The 20,849-nt window shown below is 43.1% G+C and overlaps 1 protein-coding gene across 2 annotated transcripts; it reads right to left on the bottom strand.

The window, feature by feature from the left end:
* Positions 1-67: 67 nt before the first annotated feature.
* elp1 (elongator acetyltransferase complex subunit 1) lies at positions 68-15,548 on the bottom strand. 2 transcript variants are annotated; one of them, XM_063493254.1, is made up of 36 exons: positions 15,439-15,548; positions 14,205-14,391; positions 13,619-13,771; positions 13,396-13,477; positions 13,083-13,163; positions 12,894-12,979; positions 12,622-12,812; positions 12,414-12,537; positions 12,225-12,318; positions 11,827-12,057; positions 11,574-11,744; positions 11,181-11,253; positions 10,937-11,092; positions 10,734-10,840; positions 10,447-10,550; positions 10,293-10,346; positions 10,099-10,204; positions 8,624-8,748; positions 8,355-8,428; positions 7,772-7,850; positions 7,427-7,506; positions 5,859-6,020; positions 5,596-5,681; positions 5,358-5,506; positions 4,811-4,934; positions 4,606-4,703; positions 2,894-3,095; positions 2,720-2,781; positions 2,527-2,589; positions 2,371-2,431; positions 2,155-2,268; positions 1,974-2,073; positions 1,746-1,873; positions 1,282-1,433; positions 344-422; positions 68-215 (listed from the first exon to the last, which is right to left on the bottom strand). In XM_063493254.1, the coding sequence occupies exons 2-36, from the start codon at positions 14,352-14,354 to the stop codon at positions 148-150; spliced, it is 3,969 nt and encodes a 1,322-aa protein (XP_063349324.1). In that variant the 5' UTR covers positions 14,355-14,391; positions 15,439-15,548; the 3' UTR covers positions 68-147. The 2 variants fall into 2 exon arrangements, with proteins under 2 accessions (XP_063349324.1, XP_063349333.1); XM_063493263.1 differs by having other exon boundaries at positions 5,859-5,996.
* Between the last annotated feature and the right edge of the window lie 5,301 nt (positions 15,549-20,849).

The following is a 20,849-nucleotide window of genomic DNA, read 5'->3' as shown; positions in this document are numbered from 1 at the left end:
AAAAATGTATGTGATGTCATATTGTTTTCTTTGAGCTCAAGAGAATGAACATATTTTATAAGAGAAGTCAATATCAGAGTCTTTATTTATTACATGATTAGTATTTGACCTTACAGTTAAAAATTAAAATTAAAAAACAAAACTAATTCACTTCAGAACACTGAGCTTCCACCTGACACCGTTTCTCATCTTTGGAGCGGTCGGGACCTCGGCGTCTACGGAGGGGAAAAGATGGGAAACAATAAGAGAAAAATTTAAATGGTGGCATTTAATATTTATCTGACTAAAAAGGTCAAACTAAGGAGAAGAGAAGCGACTGACTAAAGAAACAAATTCTGCTGACCTTGCTGTGAAGCTGCTGGTCTCTGCTGCTGTTGGAAAGAAGCCATGATGCTGTTTGCAGTGGAGTTTGGCCCAGTGAGCTGCAGAGCAGGAAAAGTTTAAGATTTACTTTCGGCCTTTGTCATTTTTATGACAGGTCCGTGGAGCGGGCAGGAAAGGAGGGAATGACGTGCAGGAAGAGGCCCACAGCGGAATCGAACCCTGGCATCTGCGGTTGTCTGCTCAACCCACTGAGCTGTACCTACACCCTGAGCGATACACTGCAAATTAATAAACACCAGTGATGCTCCATACATCTCTCCAGCGTGTCCTGGGTCTATCCTGTGACCTCATGCTGGTAGGACGTGCACAATACCTCGCCTAGGTGGCATCACAGTCAGATGCCGAACCAACTCATCTGGCTCCTTCGATGTGGAGGAGTAACGACTCAACTCTGTGTCCCTCCCAAATGACTTAAACCCTCACTCTAAAGGAGAGGCCAGCTCATAGCAATAAGTCAGATACGTCATACTCCTGAAGAACCTCCTGAAGAAACTACCACAGATTCCTCTGAGAATGTGTTCGAATCCTTTCTCAATGTCCGCAAAACACATGTCGACTGGTTGGGCAACTCCTACACACCCCAAATATCCTCAGGATAAAGAGCTGGTCCAGCGTTCCACAATCAGGAAGAAAACCTGAATCTGATGTTCGACTAATGGAGAGACCTCTCCAGTACCCTGCCATACATCTTCCCAGGAAGGCTCAATACTGCGAACCCCCCTAATAGTGTACCCTTATCCCAGGCAGGGTGAACAGCTCCCTTTATTTGTTCTCTTTCATAAAAGGTCCTCTTAGGGTATTTAAGGTTCATGTAAGATAGATCTTTAGATCCATACTAATGCACAAAGCCAAATGTGCAGAAAGACTGTTAAAGACAATGATAAGAACTATATTTACCGGGGCTTGGCTGGTCTGCAGGCCTTCAGGCCACACCTCAGGAACTGCTGCCTCCATCACCTGCAGAGCTTCATCGTAGCTCAGCTGCAGCTTTTCTGCCTGTTTGTCAAACTGGAACAGCACCAACACCTTCAGCAGGTTGTGGACTTCCTCTGTCAGGGGGAATTAACAAATAAGGTTTCACCTTGATGGATGTAACATCACTGACTTATACAAGTCTTGAATTCTGTTTTAAAACAATACGTGTGCACGTGAGCAGTAAAACTTTTCTACTTATTATGTTTAAATTGCACACCAAGTCAGACCAGGAATTAATCCTTTGATGTCGAGCTCAAACAAGAGAGATTATAAAGAAAAACCTGTCCCGGTGTGCATGTGTGCAGACTTTCTGCCATGTGAAGGGGAGCAGCACTAAATGTGGGCAAACACAACTGTTTGCTGATGTTTTTGTTTCATAGTCGTACCTCTCATCTTGTCCACAGTGGTGATGATCTCAGCCAGGGCGAACATCAGTGCTCTGTCCTCCATTGGGCTTCCTTCCTTCAAGCTGAGCTTCTTTCTCTCTGCTTTCCGCCGGTTCTTCGATGATCTCCTGCGAGCACATTGACAAACATTCCATCAGTAACAAAGCTGAAGTATTTTCCAGCTGGGCTACGCTTGACAAACTCTTAAGGTGGAAGCGTCTGGCTTACGAGGAGATGCGGGAGTTACTGTGAGAGTATTTGGAATTGGTCATCACACTGCTGGCTTCAGAGTAAAGCTCAGCGTCAGCACAGTCTGGACCGTCTTCGTCTGGTGAGGCGGACAAAAGGTCGGGTCACAACACGTTCACGTCAGATAACACAAAAACCGCTAATTCAGTCCGATTCTCACCGAGCATGTCCAATCTGGCTTTCTCTTTCTGCTCTCGAACCACAGCCAGGCGGGTCTTGTGTCGGGTGAAAGTCCCAACCTGAGCCTCCAGGAAGGAGGTTTGGGTATTTACAGCTGATGGAAAACATCAACATGATAAGACTATACCCTCTTTGTATGGCTGCCCTCTTTCTTAGTAGCATGGTTCAATAAAATGAGAGACTGAACTTCTCTTACCTTCTAATATGGCGGGTTTCAGGTTGGTTTCAGTGATGTCCTGTCTGTTGTGCATGTAAATCTGAGGCAGGCAGAGGAAATATTTGTGTTCTATTGTGTAAAAAGAAAGGTGAAGGCAAAGTGAAAGGCCCAAGAGATGGCGATTTATTTACTGACCAATCGGAGCGCCTCCTCCCAGGATGCCCCAGTGATTAGAGCTAAGATGGCTTCCTCACAGTCCTGTGGGAACAAAGGAAAATCAGGCATTCAGACCTCAGCTAGCAGCTGCAGGAAGGAAGTGTTGCACTGCTGGATGATCTTTAGCTGTATCAGAATTTCTCAGGTTGGTCATGGCTGCAGAAGAGCTTACTTTAGCATACTGGTCCAACAGCAGAGCAGCTTCTGAGTAGCGCCTCTGTTCATTCAGCTTCTCTACAAAGGAACAAAGCAGAAAAATTCACTGGAAATATAATCCAGCAGCGATGTGGCTTCTCGACTTTCCACTTAATCTCCAGGTCACATGACCACCTGTTCTCATGATTACCTGCCAGGTCTCTGGCCAGCAGAGCTAACTGGTCGGGTGGTAGCGGTATCTGCTGCGCCACGCAGATGGCGTTCCTCCAGCTGGAGCTGGTGGCAAAAGCTTGCAGGGCCCGTGCTGGCTCTCCACATCGCCAAAGGAGCAGGCCGGCCTGCTCCGCCTGCTGCTGCTCCACCAGGTGCTCGGCGTAGGCACAGCTCAGAGTCTTGAGGTCAAAGAGCAAAGGTGTTAAAATTAACTGGCATATAAACACAAGACCGGGTGAACAGGTGAGCGCATCCTACGGGTGAGTGGACCTGCGTGGAAAGGTGGCTGCTGCTAGCACTGCTAACGTTAGCCAAACTTGGCAAGCTAACCTGAATTTATGTGTGTGACCTTATTCACAGCGTAAAGTGCCACATGAGATTTGAAATAAGGTTTGATTATCGAAGAATGCAAAATAAATTATCTATTTATATTTGTGTTCATTTGATCCATTAGACTTTGCTCAGTGCCTTTTTATTTTTAAGATGTTTTTAAGACGTTTGTAGTCCGATTTTTCTTCTTTAAATTACCTCTAATAATAACCAATACATGAAAAATAAAACCTTTTAAATTGTTCTCCTTTTCTTTACATTTTAAAAAAAAACTTTTACATTTAATGTCTTAAGATCTGTCCAGCTGTCATCCAAAAGGCTTCGGTGTCTTTGACTCAAACTGAATCTCACGTAACCCAAGATGTGGCTCACTGCAGTCACAGAGGCCACGGTGTGGACACTCTGTCAGACATTTCCCCATCATGCCATCACGAGCCATTAACGTCACATGTGGGTCAAATCGCCTGGTAAAGCATCTCAAGTTTGTGTTGTACTTCAACACCGTCAGCTGGTGTTGAAGACCACCACCTCTGTTTGATGATGGTCAATCACAGTGGATCTACATGGCCTCTTTTACTTAAACCACGTGTCGTGTCTACTCAGTCCAAAATGTAAACATCTGCACTTAAAGGAAAGAGGAGAGTACAGCTGAGTCCTAAGCCTCATGTTGTGCCGTGGCTGTTCAGTCTCTCCTATGTAAAAGGTCCAAGCGCTCCTCCCTGCACTGCACAGCATACAAGGGGACAACCCTGCTAGGGGTTAAATACCTGAGACTCTCCATCAGTGTTTCCAGCTGTATGAGGTGAAACGTTTCAAGTGTTTCACTCCATCCAGATCTGTGGATGACTGAAAACACAACACTGACAAATTTCACATTTAACAAATTATCTTTTATAAAACTTGAGTCTGGGAAAAACAAGAACAATCTCAACAAAATGCCTCAGTTTTGCCACATTCATCCAGTCATTACAAAGAAATTCCACTGTAGTAAATCAAAGAGCCCCATCAGCACGGCTCTTTTGGGTTTAACCACCTGACTTTGGTGTGGCATGGCAGACAATGTGGGATGTCTTTGTCAGACAGAAGGCTTTAAAACTGACAAAGAGTCAGACCTCTGGCCTGGAAATAATAAACAGCTCAGAAAGCCTCTTTCATCGTGATTTATCCTTGATGATTTTCCATTTTTTTCTGCAAAACCATCCTATGGGCCAGACTAAACCCTTCTGTGGGTGTATGTTTGTCATTCCTGGTATTAGTGATTTGAAAAACTATGATCAGTGTCATGAATGCATGTGTCATGTTGCAGTGTTTGGGTTTGGCTCGACACGGACCTGAAACAGTCCTGAGCTGTCTGCGTACCTTGTAGTGAGCGTTGTCTGCTGTGTACAGTCTCAGAGCTTCACTGTAGAGCTTCTGTTCCTTCACGAGCTGCAGAGCTTCAGGAAAATGTTCCTCTCCTGTACAAAAACACTCATCATGTAACTTAAAAAGATTCTGGCAGAGTTTCCAAAAACAGCAACTCTCAGTAAAATAAGGCCAAGCTGACAGGCACAAGCGGACTGACCACACTTGCTGATATGGTGCAGGGCCTTTCTGTAGCGCTTCAGGTGTTTGTCGATGGTGTAGCGCTGGTAGTTTGGCTCCAGGCTCTTCAGCATGTTCAAGAAAGGCAGGTACTCTTTGGGGTCCTGCAGGGATTGAGGAGATAGAATAAATTAGAACGATCCAAAGAACAGAGGCAACATAAATCAGCTGTATCCTTACTCTATAAACAATGTGAAAGATGAACCTTTCTGCTGTTGCATGTGGCTGCCCGAAATATGAAGATCTCAAAACTTTGGACATGGAAAAGTCTTTAATTCACACCAAATTCACAGATACTCTTTCCCCTGATTACACCACAGGCTCTCAGAGCATTAAAGTCTCCTGTTTAATGTTTGAAAAATAAAAAATATCGAATGGTGTATCATTATTAGAAATAATAATGTCGCATACTGATGATCCACTAACTTATTTAATGATCTCACTATCAATGATTCTGTATAAAGTATATAGTATATCATGGCACTGAGGTAAAGTCTGGTGGTTCCTCTTCCCCTGCAGTCTCCTACCTTCTGGGATTTCTCTGCCACCATGAGTACGAGGTCAAAGTCGTATGTTCCCAGCGAGTAGTCATAAAGGTCGTTGACATTGACGAGGAAGAGGAGGTACTTTAACGCCTCCTCAGCACTCACAGCACCAGGAGCTTTAGGAGGGTTCTCTAAATAGGAATGCACACACAGAGCACTGAGTGAAGGATCAGAACAAGTACAGACAGAAAGGTCATCGATGGGTCTAAGGTGTGCTCACCTCGAAGCTCGTGGACCTTCTGCAGAGCAATTTCCAGCTCAGGAACGGTCTTCTTCACATGAGCAGTAAGGATGGACAGACAGAACCTGAAAGGAGAATCGTTTTATGTCCCACTGCTCCCATCAAATGATCCAATTACTGAACATTTCTGATCCTTCCTAGTTTTACTTTCAGCTATTTTAACTTTACTATTTGGGAAATAGTAAAGTTTGTTACATTAATATGTTTACTATCATTTAAGAAAAAATAAAGATTTCCCTGACTTGTTTGGATCCATTGATTCCATGACACTCCGTAAAGCATCACACACCACGTCCACTTTCTTCTGCTTCGAGGCAGGCTGAGGCTGGACCGGGCTGCTTTCAGAACGGGGATACATACTACCGGTCGTATCCTCCTCTCTGAGTAAAAAACGGAAGAGAAAACTATAAAAATAAATAAATAAAAAACAAGCTGCAACCTTCAGGGATTAAAGATTCAATTCAATTCAATTCAATTCAATTCAATTCAATTCAATTTTATTTATATAGCGCCAAATCACAACAAAAGTCGCCTCAAGGCGCTTTATATTGTACAGTAGATAGCACAATAATAAATACAGAGAAAAACCCAACAATCATATCATATGACCCCCTATGAGCAAGCACTTTGGCGACAGTGGGAAGGAAAAACTCCCTTTTAACAGGAAGAAACCTCCGGCAGAACCAGGCTCAGGGAGGGGCGGCCATCTGCTGCGACCGGTTGGGGTGAAAGAAGGAAAACAGGATGAAAGACATGCTGTGGAAGAGAGACAGAGATTAATAACAGATATGATTCGATGCAGAGAGGTCTATTAACACATAGTGAGTGAGAAGGTGACTGGAAAGGAAAAACTCAATGCATCATGGGAATCCCCGGCAGCCTACGTCTATTGCAGCATAACTAAGGGAGGATTCAGGGTCACCTGGTCCAGCCCTAACTATATGCTTTAGCAAAAAGGAAAGTTTTAAGCCTAACCTTGAAAGTAGAGATAGTGTCTGTCTCCTGAATCCAAACTGGAAGCTGGTTCCACAGAAGAGGGGCCTGAAAACTGAAGGCTCTCCCTCCCATTCTACTTTTAAATACTCTAGGAACAACAAGTAAGCCTGCAGAGCGAGAGCGAAGTGCTCTAATAGGGTGATATGGTACTACAAGGTCATTAAGATAAGATGGGGCCTGATTATTTAAGACCTTGTATGTGAGGAGCAGGATTTTGAATTCAATTCTGGATTTAACAGGAAGCCAATGAAGGGAAGCCAAAACAGGAGAAATCAGATCAAACAAATGCGGAAATAATAAGAAACTGCAGTTCCTATAATGTCCACTTGAGGCTCCAGCAGTGAGTCGGTCCCCGTAGACTCATGTTAAAATCTCTTTACAGCAGAAATAAACATGTTTACAGCCTGATACAAAACTGTTTTGATCCAGGCATCCATCTTTTCACCTATAGCCAATTTACAGTCACCAGTTAAACCAATATGCAAGTCTATGGACTGTGGGAGGGAGCTGGAGTACCCAGAGAAAACCCACAAAGGATCTAACAAATAATATGACTCAATGGGAACGAAAATCCAATATTTTCAGCTTTATTAAATTCTAGTATTTTAATTAATCAGTTAGTACTAATTAGCAGGCATCTGTTTCTATGCACTGCACCAATACTAAACATTCTTTTCCAATATGATAACTTGTGGCTGAAATGTTGATGCCAAGTCTTTAAAATGCAGTAAAAACAGCAGGTGATGTCACACCATACAGTCAATTTTCTTTTAAGGTGAGGATGTATTCCTTTGACCTCTTTGAAAAGTCTTACTTGAGTTCAGTGAGGAAGAGGTTGATGTGGTTGATGGAGCTGAGCTGTTTGATGAAGGTCTCTATGTTCTCCAGGAAAGCCTTTGAAGAAAAATAACACAATTGTTTTTACTCATTCACAGCCTTGTTATAGCTTAGAAACATCCACCCATCCATCCCTCTTTCAGTGTCTAAGCACAGAAACCTCCTGCAGCTTCTCTGGCTTTGCAATATATTCACATCACTTTTGGTGACTAATAGTAGATATTACTATAAACTTTAGCTTCATTTTACATAAACTGCCTGCCCTGAACATTAAAGGAAAATAAAAAAGTTATAAAACTACACATAAAGATGCAGAACAAACCTTTGGGTTGTGATCATAAATGAAGTTCAGGTTGATCCTCAGCTTCCTCATGCATTCAAAGGCGTCTCTGAATTTCAAACTGGTTATTAAAAAAAAAAAAAAAAACAAGTTTAATGTTTTCAGTCTTAACACATTATTTACAAGATTAAATCATCATCAGAGCCTGGGAGCAGAGGTTGTTGCTGAGATTTCGGCTACAGTGTTTAGAGGTGTGATGTCTGGTTCTCAAACTTTTTGGGAGCAGAGAAAGGGAGACATTTTCAAATGTCAGGTGCACATATGTTTACAGTCATTTGTACTCTCAGATCCCGCTTGAACTGTGTACTAAAACTTTAAAATTCTTCCAACTGTTTCATAGCAACAAACAGAAATAACTTCAAATTTTAGCCATACCAATAAAAAGGATATATACATTTTAAAGATAAACTCCACGAATAAAAAGGACCAAAAATTTAAAAGAAGAAGGCCACCATCTACACAAACACGTCTCATTTTTATGATTTAGTGTAAAATGTTTAGTCTTGGCTCTGGATATCAGAACCTTACTGTTCTCTGAAAGAACATAAGACGATCTCAAACGCACCTATCCAGCCACTTCCTGAGCTGAGCCAGCACCAGCGCTCTGTGATGTATGGTCTCCAAATTCCCACGAGGCATCTGGATGGACACAAGTTAAATCAAAATCCCGGTCCCCACACGTTTGAAGGCATTTTTGAGAGTCAAAATATGGTTTTAGTGTCAGGGTTACAATCAGGGTTATGGTTAGGTTTAGGGTCAGGTTTAGGATTAGGCATTCATTTTCGAAGATGTGAATACCCAACGTGTGTGTGTGTGTGTGTGTGTGTGTGTGACCTGCAGAATCACTCTGGTGTCTTGTGGCACCACAGTGACGATCCTGGATCCTCTCTCCACTCGCCTAAGCGTCTCATCATTCTGATCATTCTGACCGCCATCGGAGGCTAGAGCCGCCTGTAACCCTGTGGGGTCAAAGTTCACTCAGCTCACCATCACTATTACACACGAAAGAAGAAGACCTTGCTCAGTAAATGAAAAACATTTATGTCCAAGCTGTTCCTGAGCTGGAAATGACCAAGCTACTCACTTCTTCTTTATGGAGGAGCCCAGAAACCCATTTGAGTGTATTGGCGATTCACTCTTACAGTCAATAGCCAGAGCTCACAGCTGTAGGTGAACATTTATGTGTGATCCATGTCGAAACATGGATCATAGATCAAACACAGATGGAGTAAATTTCTAGCTCAGCTCCCTCTTCACTACAACAGACCAGTATAGCATCTGTACTACAGACTGATCACCCACTCTGCTTTTCCCTCAGTTAAGAAAATAAGACCTCAAAGATACTTAAACTCCTCCACCTGTGGCAACAAATCATCCTTGACCCACAGTGGGCTCTTTTCCAACTAAAAACCATGCCGATTACGATGCACAGTTAGCAGGGATTTATGCTTCAGCGGGAAATCTACGCTGTAACCTGACGTGCACCTCTCGAGAAATATTACTACACTCTGGGTCAGTGCACCCCACAACTACAGTGATGAGCCTGTTCAGTGCAATTCATCCTGATCCTGCACATTTCCCGCTACTTCTTCACTGCAGTTTTTGAATTTTTCAATAAGAGATTAACGATCATCACAACAGAATAAGAAAAAAAAATTATAGCATCAATATAAAGACTCACAAATGTCAGCAGATTCCTGCTAAAAATATCAGAATTGATGTGAGGGAATGTACAAAGAAGGGGAAAAACTTGAGGGACAAATATGCCTGCCTTAAAAAAAAAAAAAAAACTGCACAAAGCAAATGGAGAGGACCCAGGAAGGGAAAAAACAAAATTAACGGAAAAAAACAAACAAACAGCATTTTATTTGTTTTTAATTGGCTGGTACTGTATATAAAACACTAGAAAAGGACCAAATGCTAATTAGGCCTTAGCCTCCCCGGGACAAGGTTGAGATTGGAGCCTAAAGGGCAAGTGTCTGGAGTCTAATAGCCAAAAGGTTTCTGAGCGCATAGAAGTGTTTAAGTAAACAATCTTCAGTCCCCCCACTTCCAACCATCCCCCAGCCTCAGTAAACACTTACTGACAGGTTTATGAGCTCAAAGCACTATTTTCAAGTTCATTTAGTAAATATGGTCCTTGTTACATAAACCATAGTATAATCACACAGCCAGTGTGCAATGTTAAAACACCAAGATGATGACACTGAAAACACTCAGAGGCTTCTATCCAACAGGTCATCAACTATCATGATTGTTATTTTCACACCTGGTCTCTAAGGCCTATTAAGAGGAGGAAAAACTCCCACCTTTGACTGTGAGCGTGCTCAGCTGGAGGCATCGGCAGGTGTGTGAGTGCGTGGTGACGAGGAGGAAGTCATTGCAAATCGCAAAGGAAGAAACACTAGAGGCGAGCTGAAAGTAAGCAGAGATACAAGCACATATTTCTAATAAGCTCTGCTGCTTCTTCACTGCCAATGAAACAAGAAAAAAAAATGCAGACCTCTGAGTCTCCAGCATATAGGTGGGATCTCTCCGTCAAGCCGAGCAGATATTCCTGAGGATGGAAAGCAAAAGCATACATGAGCATCAGGCCTGCAGACTAGAACTTAGGCATAATTACTCATGTAATTAATTATATGCTGGTGAGTTTCTACCTCTCCGCTGATGCTGCAGAGGGCCATCTGGACACAGGGAACAGGAAAGTTGATGCTGCAGCCGCTGGAGTCTCGCCAGTCCTCCACTGATGGCTCTTGACAATCTACACAGAAATGTAGAGAAATAAAACATTTATTACTGTAAACTGATACAGCTTCCTTACATGTACAACAAGCTTCAAAAGAAAGTATCAACATGTCAGAAAAATGAAAAAAGGAAAATTAACCCCCCACCCCACCCCATGGATCAGTTGCTAAAACGCATGAATAAAGGTACGTTTGCTGACCCCAGATCAGTTTCCTGATCCGTCCATCCTCCAGCTGCAGGGCCACAGTTCCTGTCTGAGAGGAATGAACCACACTGACCACAACACCGTCCACTTCCACCTCAGACCTGAGGCAGAAAATCAGTATTAGAAAGATTTGTTAATGACATCTGTGACACTCTACAAGCTTTACGGGGCTGCAGGAGGTTTCTTAGTTTGCGGACCTGACAGTGAGGGTATCACCAGCATCCTGACTGGGGCGGAGCATCAGCAGGGTGGAGGAGGTTGGCAGCAGACCAGGACTGACACCCAAAAACAGCTCATCCTGCAGCCACAGCAGCTGCCGCAGAGCCAGAGGAACATCCTGAAGAACTGCCGGTCTGCAGGAGGGAGAAAAATCAGGGCAAACTGTAGAAACAGCCAAATCAGGTGAAGAAAATGAGAATGTGTGTCTGAAGGCTGTGTTACCTGAAGGATTTCTGCAGGATGAGAGGATGAGACACAACCCTGAACCCATCTGCCGATTTGTTTGATTTTTCTCCTGAATCATGCAGGAAGATAAAGTCATGTTTATGAGACAAAAAAATTTAAGACACAGTCACATAGGTCTTCTTCTAGCCACAAAACTTTAAGTATTATGATTTTTTCTTTTAAGTAGTTTGTATTTTCACTTAAATTTAGAAGTTTCATTTTTATTTCAAAAGTAAACACTCTCTGGTTTTAACATCAGGTTAACATCGCTTTTATGCATTTGATGAATAGAATTTAAAAGGTGTAAAATTCTAAAACTACATGAATCCTAAAACTTCAACTTTTTTTCTGAAGGAAAATGAATAGATTAATTTGTTTTTATTAAGCCACCTTGGGTGTAGATTGAAATCTGTCCATCGGCGGTGAATGCTGCCAGCTGATTGGTTCCCTCAGGCTGGCACAGAAAGGTCACCTGGTTAACCGGTGATTTTAACTGGAGCTCGAAGGAACACATGGGAGGAGGAACCACACACTGCCGGAAGGTCGTCACCAAGATTTTTTCTGAGGGGATTTTGGTAAATCTTAACACCATACTGGAATAAATCTACAACTGAGCACCCTCTCGTCTTTCATTGACCCTTACCTCCATCGATCACAGCCACGCTGGCGTTGTCAGTGGCGTCCAGTCCGGTGCTCCGTTCTGTTGTCCAGCCCCAGTCGTAGGTGATACTGGTCCAGCTCCGGGTCACCACATGGAGCCGTAGGGAGCACTCCGGGTCCCAGCAGACACAGACTGGCACCTTCTGAGGGTCTGGTCCAAACTCCAGGCTCTGCTTCAGATACCAGTGGTAGTTTGCCACCGTCCACAGCTGGACTGCAGAGCGAAGACACTTTTTTTGTTTCCTGATTTTCTGACTGACTACAACATGCAACACTCTCCATGTTAACGGTATTTTTCCTGTTCCTGCTTCTTAACAAAAATGAGTTTGCAGCTGGTGGCATCTGTGGCAGACAGTTCACTAAAACTGATGGTGAACTTACTGTAAGTGTTGACCTGTCCGTCCTCTCCAGCACTCATGTCCTCCAACCAAACGACTAAAACAGCGGAGTCACTGTTCCACAGGAGCTCCCTCACCTAAAACACAAACACAGTGCAATGATCTGATTAAAATTTCAACTGGATCATAAACTGCAGTGTTTGTGCAGATAGAGTGATTTCGATGAGCATGCCTTGGCTTGGTCTTTACTGAGCGGCAAAGCGAAGTCTCCATGCAGCAGCCCATTCTTCTCCATGAACACCACGCTGTGCTTGTTGGGATGGCGCTGAGTGCTCGCTATCAGGCTGCCTGAAGGTCTGAAGCAGACAACCATAAGTGTGCTTCAGATTTATAAAAGTTCTCCAGAGAGAGAAAGGGGGAAAACTAATGAACTAACTTACTTCCAGCAGAGCGCCTGCTCCAGGCCGTTGATGGGCTCGCTGGTGGCCTGCAGGACACCCTCCCTGTTCCAGACTCTGACCTTCCTGGCTCCAGTTTGGGGACAGATGGCACTGACGGCAAAAAGCTGCCCGTCCCCTCGCCACGTCACCCGCGGCCTGCGGTCGTCCCATGATACAGCAGGTTGCACCTCCTGCAGGCACACGATCAAATCATCAACTTGACTTTACAGTTTCTTTTTATAAACTCAAATATTTGAGTAATTAAAAGGGACCTGGATCTTCCTTTGTGCTGCCTGTTTGCCCTCTGAGCCATGAAACTGAGTCTCCTTCTTCCCCCAGCCCACAGTGATGAACTTCCCTGCAAAACAAACTTATGTGGGTGAGCACATCACCGTCTGGTGAACCTGAGTAGCTCCTGATACTCAGCTGGGAGACCACTAATTTATTTAGAGTCACCATACCTTCACCAAAATCATCCTGGTGGATTCCAACCTCTGTGATCGGCTCAAAGTCTTTAGTCATCATGATGATCGTTTCCTGGCCTGTGAACACAAAACACTAGTGACTCAACCACAACACCTATAACTGTGTATGATTAATAATTACCTAAGCTATGATGTGTCACAACATTTAAAAAAATCTCCAAATATTGAACATTTCGGTTTATCTTACAAGAAATTCTGAACTTTTCTTCATCTGTGATGGTTTCCAATCTAAGAAATATTGCTCACTATGGAAAACATCAGCAGCACTTCTATTATATAACATACTGACCAGTAGTGAGAATCACAAGCTCTTCATCAGGACTCCAGCTCATCGAGGTGAGGCCCCTATCAACACTGCCGACGCACTCCAGCTGTGGATCAGAGCACACTTACTGAGGACCCCGACTGTCCTAACTTCTTTCCCCCTGATCATAACCAGAGCTTGAACCTAACTTCACATTTTTCAGGGGACACAAGTTTTAAAAATCTGTCTGACTTTGAGCATTACTAACCTGGCAGGTGTTGAGGTTAAAGAGGACGACATCACCACCTGCTGTGGCCAAACATGCAGACTCCAGTTCAGCCAGGTCCTGAAGTCCGACCACGACCCCGCTGCCGTCCTCTGGAAGGAAACCGTCTGCTGTCAAAGAGGCTTCACTGACAACCTGCAGAAGAAAAACGGAGAAGAGCTGAAAGCTTATAAGAAAGATGCCCTGTTCAAGTCCCAAACAGTACAGGTATGAAGAAACTCCAGGTGCACCTTGAGGCAAACATATGTTACACTTGCAAACAACGCAAAAATGTATAAATGCTGTATAGACACAAACAAACACACCTCCTCTAAGGAAATAGAGGCAATTATCAGACTGTCATATATTTAAGAATCTGAATATTTTATTTAATATAATAATTATCAAACCAAAGAACATTTCTGATTAAAGTGCTGCTCCTTTTCTTTTATTACTTGTTAAATATTCAAATTTGGACACTTTAAACACGTCCGTCTCCTCACTGAATCACGCTAAACTACACCCTGTTGAGTATTAACAGCCCTTCATAGTATTTCCAGTGTGTTAGTGTTACATCATCGCTTCTCACCTGGCCTGTCCGGGGGTCGTACTCTGTGATGGAGTACTGAGAGGCGATAAGCAGCGAGCCGGTGTCCGCCCGCACAGAGAAACACTGCGGCGAGCCTGGACCCTGCAGCTCCGAGCTCCGAAGGCTCTTCAGAAGTTTCAGATTCCTCATTTCACCTCAGGACCTGCCTCCAAGGGCCAAAGGAGACCTGACACAGTATATTTGGTACAAATTAGGCAAAAAATAAATGTTTGGTTGAAAGGGTTTTTACCTAAATTACCACAGATTAAAACCACAAGATCTGTGTTTCAGTTTTAAAACTCAACACATGATTAATATTGGAGGGAAATATAGAATAACTATGCTGAATGTGGAGAAAATGACGTTTGCATTCGTTTTGTTTTACTGGAAAAGTCTCATATCCATTCAACCTCATCTTTTAAACCAGCGTTATTATTTTGAAAGTCTAAAATGTACAACAAAGAAAGAAATGGATGTTATCAGCTGAAATTTTCATCTAAAGAAGTCAGATAGTTTGTTTTCCCTTTAGTTATATTCTCCATACACATTTTTTTAGTTTGCTCTCAGATGAGATGGTACACTCATAAAAATTAACAATAGAATCTGAAAATATCACATATGAAAAAAATAATCCAGGAACAATTCTACATTTAACAGAAAATAAAAAGTTATTTTTAGTTTTGCCTTATGATGGGAAACAAATCTTAAAAGCACCCAAACAAATTATAAAATAAAATAATAAAAATTATGTATCCTCATCAATACTGAGTTACTTACGAACGACTGCAACTGTATTGATCAAGGATATTTTAACTGTTTAAATTTCTCCAGATTCATAAACATTAAATATATAAATACACATTCTTGTTTCACATGAGTTTAATTACTATTCAAAGGCGTGAAAATAACTTCGAGCCTCCTTACAGGAATATTTACGTATGTAAGGAATTGTATTAAGCTGTTAGCAAGGTTTCTGAGTCAGGACTGAACGTTTTTTACGCATAAACAGTAAAATAAATAAATAAAAGTGATGATGGCAAAGGTTTTTTAAAGACATTTAACATTTTAAACAGCTGGTTTGTTGTCCAGTACTTGCTGCTCAGTGTGAGAGGGATGAAGACGCCGAGGCTACAGGGTGTCCGAAAATGGAACAAGACGTGCTAGCTTGCTTTAAACTAAAGAAACTTTAATACGCGACGAGGCCAAAATAAAATGATAAAAATAATAAACCCACCGTGAAAAAACAAGCCGAGGTAAGGAAAATCTCTCCAGTCTCCAACATCAACAACATGCATGTGGCGGTGTCAGACTCACAACCTTTAACCTCTGACGCGGAAACATGAAGTGGTGGCTATGTCGCCCCCTAGCGGCGCGGAGGGAATCTAAACGGCTACTGAATATGGAGAAGTTAAAATGATATTGATCTTTTATCACATATTTATTACAATCGTGTGTGTTTTTCTGTGTTTTATGGGAAAAATATTTTGCACTCAAATGGAAATTTCAGGGTTTTATCTAGAAATTTCAACTTCCTAATATTCACTTGTGATTAATAAATAAATAAATAATTAAAAACTCAGAATTTTGCGTTTTTACAATTAAAATCTGAGATAATAAATCACAATTTTGTCTTGTGTATGCCAGAAATACTGTTTTGTTTTGTTTTTATTTGAATTACATTTTATAGCTTCTAGTAAGTATAAATGGACACTAGAAGTCTAGTGTATTCCTCTTGCTGTTGTAGCTCCTGTTAAACCTTCAGCTGTTGTTTGGTCTGGTAATAACCAATCTTCTTCCACAGATCAGAATCTGTTTGTGACCCACATGTTTCAAGGGATCATGCCCACAAAAAGTGAGATATTCTACTTCTCAGGTGTAGACAATTTAAATTTAAACTGATGCAACATCCAGAAGCTGTCACCTCTGCAAGACCAACAGTACTGCAGATGGGCATAATACTATTGGCATTACAGAAGCGGATAAGTCCACTACTAGACGAGAAGGTTAAAAGTCTGGTGGAAGTCAGGTTTATAAACTGCATCGACTGCGGTGCGTCTGAATGCAGTTTGCTTGGACCACGCCCACCACTGAAAGAGATCACCCACACTCACAATGACAGGTACCCCACCTGAAGGACAGGAGGGACCATGACACCGAGTTGTTATTGAGAGTGTAACTATAAATGAAAGCAAACCTGCACCTTTGCCCCTGCTACCCCGCCAGGATTTCTGCAGGTTTCTAAAACAGCTCCATGATCTATCAGTGGTTAATACTGCCAAAACATCAAGGCCAAGCATCACCCTCCGGGGCAGAGAAATGAAGTCACCACTAAAGAGGCTGGCTCCAAAAGTGAGTCACTTCCCACAGACTCCCATGCTAAAATGGCTCCTCATCAACTGCAACTGTAGGCACTTCAGAAAGAAGTCTGGAAGAAATCTTTGTTGTGATGCTTCACTGAGGAGCAGAGGGAGAAGTTGGTGGAAAAAATCAGTGTCAGAGTGAATAATCTGTGAAGTTACTTCATGCAAACCAGAGCAGCAGCTTCCTGCTTTTTTTAAATCTGGAAAATTTGAGGACGCGTTTGTTGGAACAACTTAAGCCCACCCTGGAGGTCCAGTTCCAGTCCAGTTCACCTCCTCCAAACTGCTCCTATCAGCCTGCTCACATCTCCTCGTGCAGGTTTAAATTTTCTGCTGTGATGCTTTCCTGCTGATAATCTGCTTGTGTGGGGAAATGAAGAGCAGCTGTCACACAGACATGGACACGTTATGTCTTTGTGCAGAGGGAGTTTAAATGTGGAGTGGTTTCCACTTTCAGATATTCAGATATAAAATCACATCGAACTAAAATAAATCAGTATTTAACTCCAGAAAACAGAAAGTCTTTTTTTTTTTTAAAGGGCGATCTGAAGCCAGGAACGGACATGTCAGAGACATTTAAGTTCATGGACCAGTAAGATGAAAAACTGTGACTTCAAACAAAGCCACTGGGCCATTGTGATGTTTTTTCATTTGGAATGGCAACTCAAAAGTAACAGAGGAAACAAATGCTATGAGACTTAAATGTCCACTGTGCTGGAGAAGAGATCACTGAAGAAACTGTCCAAAATCCTGACCACCCTCTGCACCACAGGCAGCACCAACAGAGTGATTCTGCACATGACAGATACAGGAAATCATTTCACATCCACTAATTCTGTATAATACTGCACATCTGTCCAGCAGACAATCATCTATTCTTTAATTTTATTGACACATGCATAAATAAAACACCAGACACTTTATTAGGTACACTTTATTAGTGCCAGGTGGAATCCTCTTTTGCCTTCAGACCTTCCTTAACTTTTTACATGTCCACGTTGACACGACAGCATCACACAGTTGCTGCAGATTTGTAGGCTGCTCGTCCAAAGGTGCTCTGTTGGACAGAGATCTGGTGATTGTGGAGGATGTTTGAGTACAGTGAACTCGTCGTCATGTTCAACACACCAGTCTGAGATAATCTGAGCTTTGTGACATGGTGCGTCATCCTGGGAAGCAGGCGTCAGACAATGGCTACACTGTGGTCAAAAACAGCTGGTTGAGGAGTAGTGTTTAAACAATCCTCAGTTGGTAAAGTCAAAAGGACAACATCCCCCACATCATCAAACAACCAGCTCTAGCCTGAACCGCTGATCCATGATTTCATGTTGTTTGAATCAAATCCTGAACGTTCCAGCAGAAACTGAGCCTCATTGGCCTCAGTTTCCTGTTCCTAGCCATCAGGAATTGCACTCGCTGTGATCTTCTGCTGCTGTCCATGTGCGTCAAGGCTGGACGTGTTATGTATTCAGAGATGCTCTTCTGCATACCTTGGTTGGAATGAGCGGTTATTTACTTATTAGTGGTTACTGTTGCCTTGCTTGAAGCAGCTCCTCAAGGCTCCTCAAGGAGGGAGGTATGGGGTCTTCACACACCCCCGTTCTCTACTAGCCATCGGGGCGGGGGGCTGGGAGGAGGTGTTGGCTGTCCGATTGGCCTCCCTGCTGCTGCAGAGCCTGGGGCGGTCTGCTTGCCTCCACCCTGGGGGAAAGGGTCACATCTCTTGGGTCTGGGTGCCGTTTCCCCCTCTGGGGGCGAGGGTACCTGGACCCGGGGTATAGAGTATGTTTGGGGAGTGTGATTGTGTGTACATGTCCATGTATGTCTGTCCCTACGTTGGGTGAGTGCTGAGTGTTTGTATATGTGTGCATGAGGGTGGGAATGCATGTTTGTGTCTGTGTGTGCCTGTTTGTCTGTGTCTATATGTCAGGTCGGGTCTTAGACTCCACCTCCCTGGGAACACCCAGGCCCTCCAAAGTGTGGAGGTCTATCTCCCCTCACCACACTCCCTGCCAGTGACTGATGCCCTCAGGGGTTGGTGCATTGGTGGTTCTTGGTGTCCGGGGCTGGGCGCTCAGGTATGCACCAGCTCACTCCCGGTGGCTACTTGGCGGGGCCTGGTGCCTGTCGCTCGGTCAGGCCTCTTCCGGGGCAAAGGGGGCCCTCGAGCCTCCGGCCTCGGGGCCTGCGGCTCGGTTCACTCTGGCACAGCTGGCTGCCGGCAGAGCCGGCGGGCACGCCAGTGCAGCCCCCTCTGGCTTCTGCTCCGTGGCTACTGGGTGACCCCTCGTCTGGGGATCTCCTCAGCCCTTCCCAGGAGGGAGGCACGGATGCCCCTCCGGTGGTCCTCCTTGGGCTCTCGCACTCTGGGGCCTCTGGATGTCTGGAGCCTGGATCTCCTCCATGCCTGCTTCATGCCCTGGGGGACGGGGCTATGGCCCTCCACACCCTCTAGCAGACCGTTACATGGGGAAACCTTTTGTATACAAGCGCGCTGATCCACACAGGTGTGCACACGGGTGTTCACTGTTTGTAGACATAAACTACACCTTTCTTAGCTGCTACTTCAAAGCACATTGTGCGCTGTCTGTCCTGCGTGCTGCACAACAACATTCAATATTTAGTATTTACTGCTGTTTACACTTAGCTAGATTAACGTGATGGTGTTGTGTTTAGTATGTTGCTTTGGGGTTTTTTTGCTTGTTTTCTCTTCTTTTTCTCTCAACAGGTGATCCAGGAGATTTTTTTTTCTCTCTTTGTCTTTGTAAGTGCCCTTTCTCACTGTCCCTCTTCCCTTCTGTTTTTCTTTTCCTTCCTCCCTTTCCTATCCCCCAGTCATGTCTGTCCCATCTGTAACAACTGAAAATAAAATAAATAATAACAACAAAGGTTGATCAAATGGACCAATACGGCAATGCCATGATGATCCATTTGGCAAAATAAATCCATTTGGTATCCTTGTTGGTCTTAAGACAACAATTCTAACGGCTAAAGAACCAAATGGGACAGGCAAAAAAAAAAAGAAAAAAAAAAGAAGCAGCTCCTCCTTTCTCCTCTGACCTCTGGCATCAATAAGACACTTCTTCTCAGAAAACTGCTTCTTACTGTATATTTTCTCTTTTTCGTTTTCTCTGTAAACCTTATAGATGGTTGCTCTGGAAAATTATTTCAGCAGCTTCTGAAATACTCAGATCAGCCAGTCTTTCAAAAACAACCATGCCACATTAAATATCACTTAAATCACATTTTGTCCCCATTCTGATGTTTGGTTTGAACATTAACTGTTTATCCTGACCATGTCTACATGCCTAAAGGCATTGAGTACTGCCAAGTGATTGGCTGAGTGGCTGATTAGATATTTACGTTAGTAAACACTTCAACAGCTGTACCTAATAAAGTAGTCAGTGAATGTGTATGTTTTTTGTTCTTTTTAGATTAGAGGAAAAAGGCAAAGTGAATAACCTCATGTCAGCAGATCTTCTGTGGCCACCATAATCTTGAATCTTTACTGAATACTGATGTTTCTATGTATGATTTAGTAAATACAAGAGAGATGGAGAAGGTGATGGGGTGTCCATTCCTGTTCATTTACTTCAGCACATGAGGTGGAAAGTTTTAGACAAATAAAATAAAATTAAAGTTCCTAGCAGCATTTTTGGGTTTTAGTGTGTGGAAGCATGAATGTGTTTCAAACACTGATTTTTTTTTTTCTTTCCGTTAAAACCACCCCTGACTGTGTGAGACATTCGGGGGTGTCATCACCATCACGATGAACACAGATGGAAAAACTTCAGCCCTGCCTCAGTTCACAGAGAACACGTGGGCCGACTGTACGAGTTTTAGGAGCTGATGTGAGGAGAAAAATCATGTCATCTGTATGAAGTAATGTCAGAAAACAAATCTGAGCTGCAGCTGTTTAATGCCCAAGAGAGATGGAGGGCAATGAGATCATATGCAAATCTCATATCATCATCTGCATTTTAAATAATCCCTTTTTTTGTGAACCTTAGTGACCTGAACCATCAAACCAGTGGAAACACTCAAAATTACTTCAGGGTCTGAAAGGGAAAAAAGGAAACACACGTGAAGCAAAAGCGTGAAACTGATTTTATCCTCACATATTTTATTTGGGATTTCAGAATTTATTCTACCATGTTTTCAGTTTTTACAAATCTGTGGAGCCCATGAGATCTGATAAGGTGACATTTTTTTTTATCTTACTGGAACAGCAAGAGTACTGACAGGGACTAGAAAGAGAGAGCATATTTCTCCTGTTTTGGCTTCC

Source organism: Pelmatolapia mariae, linkage group LG2 (assembly GCF_036321145.2).
Source record: "Pelmatolapia mariae isolate MD_Pm_ZW linkage group LG2, Pm_UMD_F_2, whole genome shotgun sequence".
NCBI classification, from domain to species: Eukaryota; Metazoa; Chordata; class Actinopteri; order Cichliformes; family Cichlidae; genus Pelmatolapia; species Pelmatolapia mariae.
Note: the sequence above shows the minus strand (reverse complement) of the source record. Positions and strands in the feature narration are given on the sequence as shown.

What these genes read in the sequence shown, in the direction of transcription:
- elp1 (XM_063493254.1), bottom strand. Translation starts at nt 14,354, where the DNA reads ATGAGGAATCTGAAACTTCTGAAGAGCCTTCGGAGCTCGGAGCTGCAG. An exon ending in CGTGGCTGTGATCGATGGAG is followed by an intron (nt 11,745 to 11,826) that starts GTAAGGGTCAAT and finishes AAATCCCCTCAG; the next exon opens with AAAAAATCTTGGTGACGACC. An exon ending in AGCCAGATTGGACATGCTCG is followed by an intron (nt 2,074 to 2,154) that starts GTGAGAATCGGA and finishes CCGCCTCACCAG; the next exon opens with ACGAAGACGGTCCAGACTGT.